Source organism: Uncinocarpus reesii, genomic scaffold, assembly GCF_000003515.1.
Source record: "Uncinocarpus reesii 1704 scaffold_1 genomic scaffold, whole genome shotgun sequence".
NCBI classification, from domain to species: Eukaryota; Fungi; Ascomycota; class Eurotiomycetes; order Onygenales; family Onygenaceae; genus Uncinocarpus; species Uncinocarpus reesii.
The window spans coordinates 2,111,585-2,129,500 of NW_003052500.1; the positions used below are offsets into that span (position 1 = coordinate 2,111,585).

At 50.0% G+C, this 17,916-nt stretch overlaps 8 protein-coding genes across 8 annotated transcripts in view; 3 read left to right on the forward strand and 5 right to left on the reverse strand.

Moving 5' to 3' along the window:
* Nucleotides 1-711: 711 nt before the first annotated feature.
* On the forward strand, nucleotides 712-3,573 carry UREG_00896 (uncharacterized protein; the record flags this gene model as incomplete). Its single annotated transcript, XM_002541335.1, has 3 exons — nucleotides 712-924; nucleotides 990-3,356; nucleotides 3,553-3,573. 3 exons carry the CDS (start codon nucleotides 712-714, stop codon nucleotides 3,571-3,573), a joined length of 2,601 nt encoding a protein of 866 aa, XP_002541381.1.
* Nucleotides 3,574-4,128: 555 nt separating this feature from the next.
* On the reverse strand, nucleotides 4,129-5,966 carry UREG_00897 (uncharacterized protein; the record flags this gene model as incomplete). Its single annotated transcript, XM_002541336.1, has 4 exons — nucleotides 4,129-4,132; nucleotides 4,277-4,981; nucleotides 5,040-5,801; nucleotides 5,884-5,966. 4 exons carry the CDS (start codon nucleotides 5,964-5,966, stop codon nucleotides 4,129-4,131), a joined length of 1,554 nt encoding a protein of 517 aa, XP_002541382.1.
* A 752-nt stretch (nucleotides 5,967-6,718) lies between these two features.
* On the reverse strand, nucleotides 6,719-8,156 carry UREG_00898 (uncharacterized protein; the record flags this gene model as incomplete). Its single annotated transcript, XM_002541337.1, has 3 exons — nucleotides 6,719-7,354; nucleotides 7,412-7,888; nucleotides 7,953-8,156. The coding sequence occupies 3 exons, from the start codon at nucleotides 8,154-8,156 to the stop codon at nucleotides 6,719-6,721; spliced, it is 1,317 nt and encodes a 438-aa protein (XP_002541383.1).
* Nucleotides 8,157-8,752: 596 nt separating this feature from the next.
* On the reverse strand, nucleotides 8,753-10,276 carry UREG_00899 (uncharacterized protein; the record flags this gene model as incomplete). Its single annotated transcript, XM_002541338.1, has 3 exons — nucleotides 8,753-9,077; nucleotides 9,148-9,447; nucleotides 9,495-10,276. The coding sequence occupies 3 exons, from the start codon at nucleotides 10,274-10,276 to the stop codon at nucleotides 8,753-8,755; spliced, it is 1,407 nt and encodes a 468-aa protein (XP_002541384.1).
* A 1,196-nt stretch (nucleotides 10,277-11,472) lies between these two features.
* UREG_00900 (uncharacterized protein) lies at nucleotides 11,473-12,012 on the reverse strand (the record flags this gene model as incomplete). The annotated part of the gene is made up of 1 exon (XM_002541339.1): nucleotides 11,473-12,012. One exon carries the CDS (start codon nucleotides 12,010-12,012, stop codon nucleotides 11,473-11,475), a length of 540 nt encoding a protein of 179 aa, XP_002541385.1.
* A 917-nt stretch (nucleotides 12,013-12,929) lies between these two features.
* UREG_00901 (uncharacterized protein) lies at nucleotides 12,930-13,445 on the forward strand (the record flags this gene model as incomplete). Its single annotated transcript, XM_002541340.1, has 1 exon — nucleotides 12,930-13,445. The coding sequence occupies one exon, from the start codon at nucleotides 12,930-12,932 to the stop codon at nucleotides 13,443-13,445; it is 516 nt and encodes a 171-aa protein (XP_002541386.1).
* A 1,179-nt stretch (nucleotides 13,446-14,624) lies between these two features.
* On the forward strand, nucleotides 14,625-16,310 carry UREG_00902 (cystathionine beta-synthase; the record flags this gene model as incomplete). Its single annotated transcript, XM_002541341.1, has 3 exons — nucleotides 14,625-14,881; nucleotides 14,950-15,661; nucleotides 15,717-16,310. The coding sequence occupies 3 exons, from the start codon at nucleotides 14,625-14,627 to the stop codon at nucleotides 16,308-16,310; spliced, it is 1,563 nt and encodes a 520-aa protein (XP_002541387.1).
* A 131-nt stretch (nucleotides 16,311-16,441) lies between these two features.
* UREG_00903 (uncharacterized protein) overlaps nucleotides 16,442-17,916 on the reverse strand; it is a gene marked incomplete at both ends in the record, with an annotated part of 2,646 nt that continues 1,171 nt past the window's right edge. The window contains 4 exons of the mRNA XM_002541342.1: nucleotides 16,442-16,513; nucleotides 16,716-16,787; nucleotides 17,023-17,562; nucleotides 17,740-17,867. Coding sequence (XP_002541388.1) covers nucleotides 16,442-16,513; nucleotides 16,716-16,787; nucleotides 17,023-17,562; nucleotides 17,740-17,867 — 812 coding nt within the window. The remainder of the gene's footprint in view (nucleotides 16,514-16,715; nucleotides 16,788-17,022; nucleotides 17,563-17,739; nucleotides 17,868-17,916) is intronic.

Below are 17,916 nucleotides of genomic sequence, written 5' to 3' on the forward strand. Positions count from 1 at the left end.
CCCGCCTTCGTGACGGCGTCTCTCCTCGCCTGGTGTGTATCACCGCGTTTCAGCGATCGGCACCTGGATTCTCCCAAACGAGACCCTTGCTCCCCTCGCTCGATAGTTGACGACCGTCAAAGAGTCCGCTTGAAGCTTCGACCCCGATTGAACCCCCCCAGCGCCCTCTGTCGTTCAGCTCCGTTACGACCGGAAGCCTCAGGAGGCCCGTCGTTTGAAGGACACTGCTCTACTACACATCTGGGATGACGGAAACCGGCCTTGACGGTGTGGAATGTTGATCGACTCAACGCATCCTCGAGGTCACTGCCCCCCTGGATCAGACACTTGGCATCTGCCGCTGGATTGTCGTCATCCATTCTATCTCGACTTTGATGCCGTGACGGAACTGAACGTCTCCGTGCTCCCTGTCTGATTCGAACAATCCCGCGAATGCTGCTTTGATCCGGTCGAGCACAGAAGCCTTGCTGTCGCCCTGAACGTTTTGACAATGCCCGTCGAACCGTCCGGGCTTCAATCCACGCTCACACTATCTCGCCCTCCACCAACCACCTCTCTAACAACACCGATATAGGCTACTCTGGCTCAGCACTTTTCATGTTGGACGAATATAACCATTGTCTTCGCTTTCCGCGCCCCCCTCGCTTTCAGAGTCCTAGGATTGTCCCACAGCGAGCCGTGTTAGCCTACGAATTTTTTTTCCATTTCGAGATGGACTCGGGAACTCGAGAACACAGACGGAGAGGCTCGTCGCAAAAGTCTATGCTCTCAAAAGCTCTCCAGAAAGCAAATACAGCCGTCCTTTTAGATAACGCGGCAAACTACGAGGGTGCTATAAGAGCATACTCCGATGCCTGCGACCTGCTTATGCAGGTCATGCGCCGCACGGAAAGCCGCGACGAAAAACGGAAACTTGAAGAAATTGTAAGTAATTTAGCATGCATTGCATTGACCTGACGCACGTCGGCTGATTCTGATGCTAATACTAGCGTACCACCTATACTACCCGCATCACGGAGCTCCGGCGACTCGGTGTTTCTTCGCGATCAGACGGAAAAGCGTTGCCAGAAAGACCCCTGAGCGATGAATCGACCTTGTCTCCTAGCGCGGTCTCGTTTCGATCGGAAATCCACGATGAATTGGACGAGGAGGAGCCGTATGTCATCGAAACCGCGACTGCAACCCGCATACTCAACAACCCGTCCTACATGACCGACCCTTCCGAACCGCGAGCTTTGGAGCCGTCGCAGATTCCCCCGCGACGACAGTCTCTACTGCCGTCAGCCTTTGATGATGAAGTTCGGTTCTGGAAGCCGAAAAAGCCAAGCCTGCTCCGTGCGGGCTCATCTAACAACCTTCCTACTTTGGACGAGCAATTAAACGAAGCTTCATCTACCGGTGACGCCCAGAGCAGCCGACTGCACCGCAGCCCATCTCGAGAACCACCTTTTCCACCCCGTACAGCAAGCCAACAGTCAGAACATCAACCTCAGGTACTCTCTAATTTACATTTAACGCCGGAATTTAATAACGGATCTACTTCCTGGTTGGATAACGGTGATTCGGCAGGCTCCTCAACTTCCTCCCTTCGTTCTCGGTCGTCCTCCCTCTATCTGCGAAAGAGAGACCGCACGGTAAGCGGAGGCACCGAAGCGGCTTTTGATGCTGCACTGGATGCAGCGGTAGAGGCGGCGTATAATGAAGGATTAGAACCAATTGATGATTCGGACGACATGTCAGCTGGCGATGATATTGTTTTAAATGTACGAAGAAACGTTGAACGAGCGAAACAAAAAGTCCGTGAGGCTGAATTGGAAGCCGAGGCCATTTCTGCTAAGGAGAGAGAAACCAGGCGCGTTCAAGAAGAAGCTTTCCACGGAAATTACACTGCCCTTGACGCAAATTATGAGGATGGCGAGGCTGAGGAAGAGGAGCTGATCTTGGAAGAAATGATGGACGTGTTTGAATTCAACTTGCAGTCCAAGTCAGCCCTTCCACGGCAATCTGGCTCGAGTGGATATTCAGGCCGAACCTGGGGAAGCTCAATTACATCCAATGCTGCAACTACTGGCACATCACTGTCTACCCTCGCTGAGGAAGACATTCTTCCATCGTCAGATGCCAAACTGATCAAGCCATTTTCTTCCTCTATGACTTTGCAATCCTCGCCTGTTAACACCCATCCACCGCCACCACCACCTCCACCTCCACCACCACCGCCTCTTGCCTCAATACCATCTTTCAAACTTCCCGATCTGCCCCCTCTCCCGACGCCCACGACATCAACTATCACGCCAAATACTCCCTTGACCCCTAGCGTACGGGCAAGGCGACTTTCCGGCCGTAACTTAAAAGATTTATCAATCGAAACGAATACCCCATTACCTCCAGGCATTGAAGCACCACTCACCGTCCCTACGTCAATGTCAACAGCCCACGCGCCGTCGTTACCGAAAGATGAACCACCGAAAACGAGTTTTATAGTTTTGTTGCAAGATAAGGAACCAAAATCTGCCCTTCCACTTGAAAGATTGAGATCTGGCCAAGCCGCTTCAAGATCGGTCGAGTCTCTCACAGCCCAAAGTCCCATGACCCCCTTCCCAGATTTTCAACGCCTCGGGGATAGAGATGAAGATACCGGGCCGACATCCACTCATCATACAGTGAGCAAAGTAGCGTCCGCTCCAGAGCCATTGAGAAACGATACCGTACCGTCCCCAGCTAAGTCTGCACGGGGTAAAAAACTGTCTCTCTCTACTGAAGACACTGGGAAGGGTTTGGATAGCCCTTTTATGTCGACATTTCCAGCCTCGGCTACTCGTAAAGGCCCACATACATCTGTCTCAACAGCAGCGAGTGGGTTTGGTATAGGGCCGCACCACCTCTTTGATGGTACCATTCATTCCCCCATGGCACCTGGACGGCCCAACTCGTCCGTTCCAAATGCCCCAACCGCCCTCGAACCTTGTCCTCAATCATTTCTACTACGCCCGTTCTGGCTAATGAGATGCATTTACCAAAGCATCGCTCACCCTCGGGGTGCGTATTTGACAACTAAACTCTTCATTCCAAGGGATGTCTGGCGAGTAAAGAACGTCAAAATCAAAGCCATGGAGGAGAAAATCTCAAATTGCGACTTACTCACAGCTGCACTGTTGAAGGTATCCCAAGTCGACACCAATGATGCTGATGCTGTCCTTGAAGAGATGCAATCTTTAGAGAATATTCTTGATCAAGTCCAGGCAGTCTGGTCCAAAAAGCTAGGTAATGAAGTCGGAGTCCAAGGTGCGACGAGCTTCTTGAAGGCTTCGTCATCAGATGACTCTTCACCGTTCAGCGAGCAACCCTCGAGAGCGGTAAGTGGTGGGAGCAAGTCTTATCTCTCCTCATGGCGAAAACTGCGGTCAAAGAGCTCAGGACCCAGCGGAGCGACGCCAACCCCTGGAGCGAAAGAGAGCAGCAAAGATAATTTTACTTTGAGCTCGTTACCGATGAATGATACCCTACATTTTCGTGTCCCGAAACGGAGCACTCAAGAATTGAAGTGCTCAGGCCCAAATGCGAACTATATGAATGCACTGGCGAGGTTGTGTGATGCCGCTCAAGTCATTGGTAATCCTTTTGCTCTCGTCGCATGTATATCATTTGCTAACCGCTGTGCATTTAGATCAAATCGCTCGACAAGTCGAGGATCCTGGCCTCAGACACTCATCTCAGACACTTGTTGGTTTAGAACTGTCTACTCGCCATGCTGCGGAATTTTTCAGTTTTTATGTTTGCCGGTTTGCCTTGAACGATATTGGATTGATGATAGACAAGTTCATCAAACGAGGGAGCGAATGGGTTTTGGTCTGATTTTATATCGCTTCTTGCCGAGTTTCCTTTTTTGTACCTGTTCCAGATCTTGGTTGCACTTCTTCTTGGTTACCTTATGGTTTAATTATCTGGAAGATAATATAATTTTGTATACACTAGATTGGGGAGCGGGAGATGACGTATGATTCTGAATATGAAGTTATGCCTGAGGATATGCTCATTTTTCTTGGTGGTGTAAATGATGAGTCAAGGACGGATTTCCTACCCGTAACAATTGAAGCGGGCAATGATATTATGAAAGCCATGAACTGCTCACCTGCAAGCACGGAATATGGAGTTAGTATCTTGCTATTAATCTAAAGCCTTAGTACTTCATCGAGCCTAGGAGTATAACCGTCCCTGGACCGGCTGTTCCACCAGCTCACTGCTAAAAGCACAGTGTCCCGTGCCATCAGCATACTGTTTAACAACACCCCATTGGAGTGGCTTCGCAGAAATATCCCCTTCTTCAGGTAAAGGATGACACCTTGCACTAATCACCAGACTACAAACCCCTGCCAAAAGGGTGCCAGAGCCGGACGTTCTCGCTCCTATGGAACATACTCCAACAACCAAGACACATGCCGCCACCAATACAAACACCAACGCAATAGCAGAATACCCAAAGACCGCTGTGCTATTATCCGCATTCTCCTTGCCGTCTTCGAGTGCCACAATCTTCGCGATGAAAAAGCTCTGGGATACCAGCCAGTGCAGCACCGTGGATACAAACACTAATGGAATGGCGTATCGATAGGGTAGTTGAAGAAAGTACGTCGACCGCTGCTCGCCTGCGGGCGAGGTGACTCGTAGCGGTTTTCTCTTGGAGGCAAAAGTACTCAGTTCCCTAGCAGTGAGCATGGCGGTCATGTTTCTGTTGATCACCAAATAGGACAGTGACAAAATAAGCTGGGGCATGTTGACAAGAACAATGGCTCCGATCGTCGATTTGAAAGCAAAGGGTAGCTTTCCATAGTCGACCTCCGGAGCGATGAGTGAGAAGGCGTTGACCGTCCCGAAACCCATCTTCCACAGGGAGGTTATGTCCGTTGGAGATCCTCGCTTGTCCAGCTCGTGAACTGCCCGCCAGAGCAGAACGGCACAGCTAGTGATGCTGCCAACCGCGCTGAATACACAATTAGCGATTAAAAGAAAAAAAGGGTTGCTAAAATAAATTCACTCACAACAAAGCGAACAGCAGCAGATACAAACCACCGACTGTCTGAAACCAAAAACGCTTCTTTGGAGCCCACGCACGTGGGGACTGTAATGCGTGGGGCTCAGAGGAAGCTCTTAGATCTTCCTTCTGAACAAAGCACATTCCCAGCGTCCAGGGATCAGGGGATTTCAAAAAGGATGTGATGGCATCGCCCATAGTGACTAACGTCGGTTTGGTATACTTCAACGCCGCAACCCATAAAGATATGAACTTGGCGAAGTTTGCAATGATGACTCCAATCATCACAGCAGAGCTAAAGTAGATCCGACATTGTTCTGGCACAACCTCGCCCAGACAGTAATCCACAGGTGTATTTCCAGCCACTGTCCAGTTTGATGAACCCAGCACAGCGTTGATATCACAATGAGGTGCATCGACATTACCGCAAATCCAGTTGAAAGAATCTTTCATATTCCAGGGGTCCCATTTTGGCGTGACATATTGATAATCCAGGATCATTTTAGAGTCTGCATCAGTCTCCGTTGCGACAAGAATGACATTGCGTCGAGACGTGAGATATTGCTTTCCATATTCACTGACGCACATGTCTCTTTCCAATCTCTGGTAATAAGCATAGCCTTGCTGTATTTTCGCTATGCGGCCCCTCTCGAGTGGTGAAACGGAGCTCTCATTGGCCGTCCAATTCGCATTAGACGCATAATCCGCCGCAACGGTCAAAACTGAGTATTGATGCGCCGACAGAGAAGAGAAGACAGCGGAGTTGAACCTTGCGTGACGAAGTCAGATAATTCAAGCACATGCGATCTGGTCACGTACATCAAATGCAATGGTAAAGATGACACGCAAACGAAAAACCAAAGGCACCGTCGACGCCGATCAATAGACGAAAGGTTTCGTAAACTCGGAACTCCCACATCAAGCCATTTCCCATTCTGATGAGCATTGTCGATATCGTCTCTGGAGGGCGAACTGAGACCCTGCATGCAGCAGTTGCTTGCTGAGAGTAACACAGTGCTCAGGACGTTGATCAGCAAATGCAGCCAGATATTCAACCGTTTGGCATATCCACAGTCGCCAGTGAAAATCGCGACTAGCCCACCATTGAAACCGTATGTTGCGATCACATAGACAGTTCCAGTAAAGTTTGCAACGAGGGTAAGGCTCACAGCTATGCTGCATGCTCTGATGCTGAACTCCCACCCGGAAAATCGACGCTTGGGAGAAGAGCTGGGTATCTCGGTTGTCTGAGCTCGAAATACACCCTTGAGAAAATTGATATCTTGACGCATATTTCCGACTCATAATAGTGGACAAATCATGCCGCAAGAGTCAACCAAACAAGGAACATCGACCACCAGATGGCTCAGCATTAGTGCTCTCTTCTCGAAGCGAGCCTTGTTCGAATTCACCCCCTCTTCAGTAGTTAAGAGTCGAGCGCAGCAGCATTTCGCTTGTTGTCAAGCCGAGAACACTAGTGGCGCACACCAGCACCAGGGCTAACGACGCCCAACCATCTGGGAAATCCAATGATACGAAGGAGCTGCAAAAGGCTTGCTTTGGTGTAAAACTCCTCCGTAGGGTGAGCCTTGTCAGTTAATTAGTTATGCTTAACTAGTCATTCCATTGCACTGGATTTGGGTCCATATATTACTCCTTATCTGCGCATTGAAGTGTAGGACACCATCAGCCCCATCTCTCCATGAAATTCTCCCTAGCACGATCTGACTGATGTAGAATATCGGTGTTCGAATTGTCAATGCCCTTCTGAATAGCCCCAATAAGTGTTTCCAAGTTCGAAATCTTCTGCTCCTGATTCCTGTCCCGCAAGGAGAGCTCGAAATCCGCATCGCAATACATCGCCGACGACAGAAGTTGCGTGGCTTTGTCGGCAGAGTCCAAGTGCGAGGGGAGAGGAGAAGCTGCTGTCGCATAGAGGTTCTCAAGCATATCCGACATGTGCGATCTCTTTTCATTCAGCAGATCATGGACTACCTCGGTCGACTCTGCATTCTGCAGAGAAGAGAACGAGATTCCGAGCCGTCTAAGTAGGCTTTCCAGTGACTGTGTGGATGCCTCCATTTCTGTTCCGGGCTTCTCTCCTTGCGACTCTCGCGGGGTTAGGTGCGCCTGCGATAGTCTCGTGCTGAGTCTTGACAATCGTTTGTTTTCCAGTTTTGCGTTTTGCAGTTGACGGCTATTCACCTCTGTCTGATAGGAAGCAGCAAGTGTATTCATTGAAGATTGATGTGCTTGGCGGTTGTTCAGTTTACCAGTCATCCGGTTTGTAGATTCAGTCAACTGAATCAGCGTCTCCAGTACCTACAAGGTTATCAGTTCCTGTGTTTTAGCCAATTCGGATTTCGCGGAAAACCTCACGTGCTGTAGCTGTTCTTCAGCCCCTAGCTGGGATTGTTCCTGCCACTCCTCAAGAACCTGTAATATCGGCAACTGAAAACGTTGTTTTGCAGCCATATCGGAGAGAACACTGATCTCAGGGTATAAAGAGTTCACTTCCGCTTCAACGCTCTCGAGCTGTTGCAAAACACCAGGGTCGTCATCTTCCGCCTCTTGACTAGCTTCCACTGTTTCGAAGAATACTCGATCTAGGCGACAATTGACTTCTTCAGCAATATATTTTGCCAGTAAAGCAGTAAGATCGCCGACTCGCTTTTTTAACGCACTTATTTCTTCAGCGGACTGGGAACTTGCGGCCACCTTTTCCATATTGCGAAGGACAGCATCGTGCTCCTTCAGTATAACGGACGTAGATGGAAGCAGGTTATTTCGATCAGCTGTCAACACTTTCTGGGCCGCTTGTAGCTTCTCCTCGAAATCTTGTCTCAAATCTTCAATCTAAGCCCACGTTAGGGATCTCTCTATAAAAAGCCAATTACCAAGCAAGGTAAGAAACCCATACCATCAAATCAACACGCTGCTTTTCCGCCAAATGTCCACTTGTCAATCTTGCCGTTGCCTTTGAGCATTGTTGGTCAATTTGACGGGCATCGCGGATTTGGGCCTTGAGTTCCTTGCACTGCAGCCTCAAGGCTTCGGTTTGACTATCAACCGCAGCCGTTGAAGCTTTTAGCGATTCAATTGCCGCCTTGATCTCATGTTCCATGATCGGTCTCGTCATGGACAGATCATTGCCTTGTATAATAGACTTGAATCCCGCAGAATTCTCTATTTTGGGGTACCTATGCGCGATGGTTAGCAGGAATATAGGAACAAGCAAAAAGTATATTGTCAACCCTTACAAAGTCATTTCCTCCTTGGAGAGCAGCGTATCATCATTGAGGTGTTTACGGACCCAAGCCCTAGTCTCAGGGTTCTCCAGCGCGGTGCGAATATCTTCATATTTGAAGGGAATATTGCGCGCTTCAAAAATGGCAACAATTTCTTCCTCCATGTTATCAAGAGCAGCCTACGTAGAAGCCGTGTGTGGTTGCCGGATTGACGCAAAACTAGAGCTGATATTGTTCATTTTCAAGAGGTTGGCCAGGTCAAAGACGAAGTGGTGCATGCCAAGCCTGATGATCCAAAGGCAATGACAGACGTGCATTGGGACCAGCGAGTGAAATTTGGACCTGAAAACCACAGCATTGACAAAGGAGTGTGGAATATAAAGGGCTATCTAAATGTCTCTCGCTCTAAGTTCTATCCAGCAGGACCTAGGGAATTAAATGCATAAAGCAGCAAGAAGATGATGTTTTCTAGTTAGTGCCCAGAGGAATCGTCGTGTGGTAGCTGCAAATTGGTAGCGTCATCATGAGGGTTTGGGTAGTACCAGCTCGTCACCGCAATGATCAAGTATACAAGAACAAGAAGACCTCCTTCGAGATAATTCGACTTGCGGTCGCGGAGGAAATTACCCACGACGATGATCGACAGTACCAGCAACACAATCATGAATATCTCGAAATTGAGGTCCATCTGCTTGCCCAGTCCCCAGCCCACGATTACGACCAGAGGAGCGTTGAAAAGGGCTGTTTGAATCGATGGAGCGAGGCAGTGAGATAAAGCAAGGTTTATTTGGTTATCCCTATGCGTGCAAAGGGGTTAATAAGAAATCCACACCAGAGCAATACGGGTATTGCGGTTTTGCAACTTACCATGCTTCATCGATGGCTGTCAAGTGCTCGGCAGCTTTTTCAACCAACGGAACGAGGATGAGACCTATAAAGTTGTCTGGCACCCCTCGTTCGACGATCGCTGGGATTTTCTGGACAAGGAAAACGGCGTGAAAGCATACGCAAATGAGGGAAATCAGGACAGCGATGACGGCTTCGGTCAGGGTAAGCTTGGCCCGTCGTGATTCCTCAACTCTGTCTTCATCCTGGGCCTCATCGAATTCAAGAACTTCGTCATAGATACCATGATGGCTTCGCAAGTTAAACCAGAGGAATCTGGAGCTGGTCAGCTCCATCAATCGCGTTTATAGCATAAGGAGCAAGCTTACAGAAAAAATGCAACTACCAGGATGATGGAGGTCGCGCGACTAATGGTACGGGTATTGTTGAGTAGAACGGCTGCTGTGAATGCCCCGTCAGAGGAGGTGCTACCAGCCAAAGCAGAATAAAATGCGCTGGGAATCATAAGGCCGAAACCCGCGACCAGCATCAACCCCGATCCAGTTTCACTGACCACTTCGTGGAAAACCTGTTCGTTACGGCGCAGCCCCCCCATGAAGAAGCAGCAGCCTAAGCAAAGAAGAAGGTTCGCTAAAATAGATCCCAGAATGGCAGCTTGTATAACGGGTATGAGGTTGTTGTTGTGGTCATTGGAAATCAAAACCATAAACAGGACGATCTCGACTGTGCCGCTCAAAAGGGTTTCAAGCAACACTCCCAGGACCTTGGGCATCTTCCTCGCCAGTTCTCCGCCCGCAAAACCCAGCAGATTGGCGGAGGGGACCATGGCAATGTAATTTAAGCTAAACACCCACAGATGCAGGTCCGGTCGAGCAAAATGCAGAACGATTGCGGGGGGAACAAACGGCCACAGCACATTAACATATTTTGACAAGGGCGTTGTGCTTCTCCAGCAGATCTTGAGGAAGAACAGAGGGTTGAAACCGGCTCTCCCGCTCTCGCCAGCCGTGTCGACCCGGAAGAATGCGCGACCCTTTCTGTGGTGGAGTGGAAGAATCGACTGCTCCGCTTTGGCCGCGATGTTAGGAGACGAGGGCGCAGTAGTATTGGACTCACGAGGAGGATTCGGATCGGACTGTAGCGCACTCATTTTGCGTTGCCTCTGGGGCAGCAACAGTACCTATCAGGTTGAGCTTGTCTTAAAGTGAGAAAGAAAGAGGGACGAAGATTATGGCTTCAACGATCTATCCTGGGGTGATGGATGCACTTCAACGCATTCCTGCCCGCAGGTATCCTGTCCCCAAACGTAAAATACCAGGTCAATGGCTAAGTGTTAGAAGGAGTGGTAGGTGAAGAAAGAGTAGTTGAAGGGGGAATGTCATGAAGTAGAACTAGCAGGCCAGCAGGGGTGAATATGCTGAAAGCAAAGAGAAAGTTGCACAGCCATTGTCGATGAGTTGTCCACTGTCATGGGGAGCTGATGGATGGTGATTGAATGAACCAGGATTCCCGTTGCATCTCACTGTGATTAAATTGTCTCAAATGAAGATCTGCCGGGGAGTGTCCCAGAATGCTTCAATGGGGTCAGCATGCTCAGCTTGGAAAACAAACTGTGTAACTAAAATACACATTCACCAGACAAAAGGCAGATGAGATTAGATGATAATAACATCTTGGTTGACAGAGCAATGCTTTTCCCACGCCTTGGATATCAATTTGACCCCTGTACGGAGTAATATCTCGAGAGTTCCTGCGGACGGGCCGAGCCTAGAAAGAAGCTCCTTGTTATTAGTAAGGGGTCATGTTGGGGTTTGGCACACGGGCCACAGGTTAGTTAATACCCCCTGCTTAGGTTGACTGAGCAAGCTCTGAATTGCACTCTATCGTCCCAGGTAACTACAAGGGAAGAACCAGATCTACAGGCACTCACAGCAGCTGAGATGATGCCTCACTTGGAGCTCCCGATGGGCTTATTAGGGCCGATGCACAAGACGCTGCACGGAGACAGCAGGATGTGATGAACCACCCCGGTTATCACAGAAGATTTGGTAGGTTATCGCCACGCTTGCCTTTGATTATTTGGAAGCTCAATTGCAGTTAAACTAATACGGCACATTCCACATAACAAGACAGCTAACCTCACGATTCTCAGATGGATGCTCAAGAGGCCCCCGCTATTCCAGGAATTGCCCATCGTATGGCCCCGTGTCGAAATCCGGTCTCTGCCAATTGCGTCGTCACTACTCAAGCCACCGCTCTCTGGGCCGGCGAAGAGGATAGAGAGAGAGGAAGGGAGCGTCAACGGCAGTGCGGCACCTCCACCCGGCCACCGTATGGCATGGCCCCTCAGCAGTTCTTCTCAAAACACTCAGGCTCGGTCCGTTTGACGAGGTTAAAGCGCTGGTTCGTTTTCCCCTCGTAACGTCTTAATTTCAAGACCCGAATCGGTTCCTCCCTGCTTAGAGTCTCAACCGTCCATGCTAGCCTCTCTGACGGATGCGGAGCCGGCGAGTCGGTTGAAACAAGCATGAAGAGCGCATCATTGGCAGTGTTCACTTCGAAGAGTGACACCGAGTTGCTTTCGAGCCTCGCGACCGCGCCGTCCTTGTATTCGGGGAACCAAATCTGAGCAGTGACAAGGCGATCGGGAGGGAATCTTGATTTGGTCTGGTCGCTGAGAACATGCCACGGGTGGAGGCCATCGCTGATGTTGTCAATTCGCCAGTAATTCCTGTCGTTTTCTACGAATTTGACAACGTCTCCCTCGGTGGTGTTCGTGGCCGTGGCATATAGCCCGTTTTTATGGTCCGTGATATAAAAGAATCCATTCAGGACCTCAGCGCTGGCCAGAGTGGTCAGGAGAGCGGCGGCGAATAGGAAACGCATTGTTGAGATATCGGGCCTTTTTCACTCAAGGAACGGCTCTAGAAGACGGTATATGAATCGAAAGAAGAACTGGTCCGGCCGGTGCGCGAGTGGTAGAACAAGAGATGATGTGGATTGCCTTTACTGATATATATGCGGTCTGTAATTCTGGCTCCGCGGATGCAGACGATATGTCTCAGTGGATTGATGCCCGTCCATCATGCATTGAATGCAACCCAAACTGGCTGCGGCTCACCATTGTCCCCTGAAGAACCGTGAAGAGAGACGCCGTCAGCATCATGATTTACCGATACCACCCGAAATGTCACTCTTACTCACGCCCTTTGCTCTGGGCAACATGGCCCTCGTGGTCAGGGTCTTGAACAAAAACACGAGATCAACATTCATCGGATTCCCATTTTTAGATTTGATATCGCCGGTTGAAAATATTCTGTGCTTCATGTCAGCACAACAAAGTGAGGAGTAAAGAGTGAAATCGCGACAGAATGCAACCCAAGCCTGCTGACGGTCATGTTTCTGGAGCAAAGCAAGGATAAGCTGTGCTGACCGGATGCTTATCTGGCGCAAAGATCATCGACATGTCAAAATCATGATCCCAGGAATGTCACTGTGACTAAGCCTTTTGCCTAAGGCAACAGGGGCACACCGGCCAGGTTCATGTCGCCGAATTCCTCGTATCAAGATGCTCACAACTCATGCAGTGCTCTCCTCGGAACCCCCACGAGCTCTTCCAGATGCATACATCCCTGTCCCGATGGCTTAAGTGGATTCGGCCCGCGAACGGCTGCTCTTCCATTGAGCTCAGGCCAAATGCTTAAAAGGTTGAGCGGCTCTTCAATATCTCCTGAACCCGGAGAGAAACAAAATCAACTCCTCCCTTCTTCAATTATTGTGCTTCTCTGCGCTTCATCGGCACAATGCGCGTTACCTTTCCATTTGCCCTTGGCCTCTGGGCCACCTTCCATAACTTTGGTTGCTTCGCCTTCACTGGCAACTACACCTGGAGCACTTTCATCAACGGCGATATTGCTGTCATCAGCACCGAAGGCTCCACTAGCGGCCTCATCGAATTCCAGCCTGACGGAACCCAACTGTGGGAATTTGAACCTTGGGGAAATGAAGAGTTCCACTTTATTCGCGATGTCAAGACCAAGAAATATATCCGTTTTCCGATGATCACGGACGGTGCAACTCCTATCCTGACCGACCGGGGCGCAACGGCGATCCAGGTCTATCATCCCAGCACCGAGACAACGACCATTATGGTTATTCAAGACCCGTTGTCGGAATACCCGAGTGACGTTTTTTATCTTACGGCGGAACGATATGACGGGACCAGCACATCACCTCGAGTGTTGAGGCTGCGGGAGCACACCAGGGAGGAGCATGGTTCGGCTTTCCAGCTTTGTAAGCAGCCTGCAAATCCACGCTGATATTCCAGCGGAGACAAGCGCATATGTTTGGGTTGTTTCTATATCTGATGCAAATTTCGTCGAAGCTTTGCAAGGTGCACAATAAATGCCGGTTTCCATCCCCAGTCTCAAGGATGGGTCATGCAATGGGGCAGAACGAACAGAGGTCACTGGAGCTTTTCTTGTTAGCCATGGTATCCGATTTCATGAAATATATCTGCGCTTACCAACGTTGTTACAATTGCCCAACCTTTCTAGCTGCATATACATCACGAAATGCCCACTCTTGTCAAAGCGATCATTAAATCTGAGTGATACCTACAGCCATTGCCCTGCATGGTTTTAATTGTCAGAACGCCAGGTAGCATACGGTGAGAGTTTTTCGTCAAGCCTTCAGTTTCAACTTTATATGGCATCTGTACAGCTTGTGGCATTTCATCAGACTGCTTGCCTGGGTCTGTGTGTAGAGAATGCCTGGTGGGCATCTTGCGCCAACTGCAACGAGCAGACCAGTTGAGATGCAGTGCAATACTGAGTCGTATCCACGGTGGTGTCACTGTGAAATCAGATCTTGATGCGATTAACACAATGACGGCCGGAAATCAATGGTCTTGAGTTTCTTTGAAAACACAGAGGAGCGATATCGTGGCCTCTAACCGCAAACTATGAGTTCGTCTCAGACAGTCCACACTTATCTTCACTGGCTGGCCCCTGGGCTGCTGGGCCATCCTGACAAGGTAGCCAGGTAGTTACCCTGTCGCAGTTCAAGGGCGAGCACTGGTCGGCCACATGGGGATTGATCCCAGTGGTGCCGACGCCGGATAAGAGGATAAGAGGGCCAGTTTATGGCGCATTCAGTCCCTGAAACCGGTGGAAGCTGGAGATGAACCTGCTATTCACATGGCGCATCTCAATTGAATTTGTCCAATTCACTCGCTCACACAAACACATGAAGGATGGAGTCGACTCGGCTACAAACGGCCCGTTGATGTTCAGGAGAAGCTTTGTTAGTTGCTTGTCAAAGGCAATTCCATCTCGCCCTGTGGACGAAACCCCGCGGTGAACAATCCTTCTCTTTTATAAGACAGGGCGCGCGCAAACCTGCTGGGATATAATTCAACCTCTAGTTATCTTTCGAATTCCATACTACACCCTCATATCTACCCTCTAGGCACTGTGCTTGCTTCAACGACAGACGAAATGGCCGAGCGCGCAGCGAGAGCCCCTCCAGGCGCAATGGACGCCGTTACGCAGCAGATTGGCAACACCCCTCTCGTCCGGTTGAACAAAATCCCAAAGAGCCTTGGAATCGAAGCCACCGTTTACGCGAAACTAGAGTTCTTCAATGCCGGAGGAAGCGTAAAGGACCGAATCGCCCTCCGTATGATCGAACAGGCCGAACGCAGCGGAAGGATAAAGCCCGGAGATACGCTGATTGAACCCACCAGTGGAAATACGTAAGTTGGAAGATTCACGGCATGGAGAATTGTCAAGCATATTCGCTGATATGTGCTTGACTTGATAGCGGGATTGGGTTGGCCCTCGTCGCGGCGGTCAAGGGATACAAGGCCATTATTACCCTACCGGAGAAGATGTCTGCGGAAAAGGTCGCTGTTCTCCGCGCACTGAATGCAACGATTATCCGTACACCTACCGAAGCAGCATACGATTCTCCAGAATCCCATATTGGGGTAGCTAAGAGGTTGGAGAAGGAGTTGCCGAATGCCCATATCTTAGATCAATATGGCAACGCAGATAACCCGCTGGCTCACGAGTACGGCACCGCAGAGGAAATCTGGACCCAAACTGACGGGAAGATTACGGCGATTGTTGCCGGTGCAGGCACTGGAGGGACCATCACCGGTCTCTCTCGTGGTCTGAGGAAGCACAACCCCAAAGTGACGGTCATTGCCGCCGACCCACAGGGCTCAATCCTGGCCGTGCCGGAAGCTCTAAACGAAGAACACAAAAATGAGCCCTACAAAGTTGAAGGAATTGGATATGACTTCATTCCAGACGTCCTTGACCGAGACTCCGTGGACAAGTGGTACAAGACTGCAGACAAGGAATCTTTCCAATACGCCAGACAACTGATTGCTGAGGAGGGTCTCTTGGTGGGTGGAAGCAGTGGAAGTGCCATCGCTGCGCTGGCACAGGCATCGAAAGACTTCAAATTTCAGAAAGATGACGTCGTTGTCGTTGTTCTTCCCGATAGCATTCGAAGTTATTTAACAAAAGTATGGTGTACACCCTTTCCATCCTTCTATGGTGCAAGACTGACATCTCATCCAGTTCGCCGATGACGACTGGCTCGCAGCCAACGACCTTCTCCCAGCCACCCCAGCTACCATCCCCCCGTCTCCCGAAGTCCAACCTAAAGGTTCCCGGGATCAATTCGCCGGCGCCAAAGTGAGAGAGCTCAGACTCAAGCCCGTGACAACAGTATCATCCAACTCCCCCTGCGAACTCGCCATTGAAACCATGCGCGAGAAGGGCTTCGACCAGCTGCCCGTTCTAGCCCCTGCCGGCCGCCGCCTCGTCGGCATAGTCACCCTCGGAAACATTCTCAGCTGGATCGCCCGCGGACGAGCAACAGGCAAATCTCCCGTTTCTGAACTCATGTTCGATTTCTCAAAACTCTCAGAGGTAGTCACAGACCCTCGCGCTTTGAGCGGGCTGGACGTGTCCAACCGACAAGGCAAAGGCCGCAAGTTCGTTGAGATCACGCGTGACACTCCACTCAGCACGCTGAACAGATTCTTTGAATGGAATAGTGCTGCAGTGGTCACTGAGAAAGATGAACAGGGGAATATGAAGCCCGTGGCTGTTGCTACCAAGGTCGATTTGCTCACATGGTTGCTAAATCAGACTAAACTGAATGCTTGAGTCCCATCAGAGTCCGTCGGAAGCACCATGTGATAATAGACTTTGATTGTATGTAGTTCCATTTGTCTGTCCTGTATATATTGTTTAAGCGCAAGCGCTCTAGATGCATGTTGTGGCTCTTTGATGGAGGTTCATATGTTTGGATAAGGATGCCTGACTTTCAACAAGCAAACTCGGGCCTGGGGTGGAAATCTTGTGCATATCTATATCTATCAACAGCATAGGCTGAGACACTTGAGACCTAAGACATCTTTGACAAACTCAGCATGTCTGTTTAGCCCAAATCAGCTGCAATTATTCCTTTTGAGATCTGAATAGGCACTGCCTAAGCCACTGCGACATTCCATGTGCCCTGGAGAAAGAGCTGGTTGGGCCAGAATGGCCGATGAAAGTCGCAAAACCAACCTGTCCTCGTAGTCCAGGGGACCGATCAGAGCGCCCATCACCGATATCCCCTAAGTTGGCGGGTAGGCTCAACTATAGTTGAGAAGCAGGCCGTCCGCACGGCACCCAGGCAGCCAGTGATGCCATCGGATTCATCGAGAATTCCAGTTTTGAAGCTGTACAAGCAAAAAAAGCGAGTCGTGTTATAGAACGAGAAACAATATACTCCTTATTATAGACGAGATCCGATCTACTCTTCCCACTGCCAGACTCCAGCATCGGTTCCATCATTCGATCTGACTGAGCCTCCAACAACGTTTACACTTACACCGACTTCTTCTTCCAGCAGCTTAAATGTGAATTTCTCCTGGCCCTCATCGCTTCCTAGAATTTCTTGTTCATCATCGCCCGCATTGACGTCCGCATCAAGAACGCCTTTTCTCCGCGATTGGCGAATCCTCTCAATCTCCGCCTCCAGCCTTTGTTTCACAGAGTTGGCGGGCAAAGCAGTAAATAGATCTTGCTTGTTCGCGGCGATCATGACTGGAACATCCGGTAGCTTCCTGAACACGCTATTCCGGCTATTTGCAAGTCTTCTTTGTAGGATCAAGAGTACGTCGTGGAGGTATCCCGCCGCATCCCTCAGTTCCGTTTCATCCATGATGGTGCCCGCATCCACCATGAAAATGACACCGCGCGCAGTTCCCTTTGTGGGCTTCGAGTCAGCCATGGATTTTAGCTGTGAAATGCCCTGCGCGTCTCGCAGTTTTCCATGTCCGGGTGTATCGCGAACCCGGTACTTGACTTGAGTTTTCCGGTGATCGGCTAGGGTTGGATCGTTCACCGATCGGTACGCGTTGGAGCCCACCTGAATGGACGAAAGGCAAGGTTGCGGGTACAAAAGGACGAGGCCTGAGACGTGTGTGTTTGTGGATTCGCGTTCGGGGCTCGACTGGATTTGCGCTCAAGCTTGGGGGAAGATAGACGAAAGATTAGCAACACGTTGTAGCTCTCAGCATCCTCTAACTTTCCAGAGTGTCCTCACCAGTGCGCAGAATGCCGTCTTGCCCGAGCCACTGGGCCCAAGTAGCAAAAAGTCATTGTGGCCCTCTGCAGAAGCCGAACGGTAGAGCACAAGGTGAATGAGGATGGGGGAGTGGAGGAAAGCAAAGGCTGTCTCGTTCAAGAGAGTAGTCAGGCAGGTTACTAGAAAGCAGGAAAT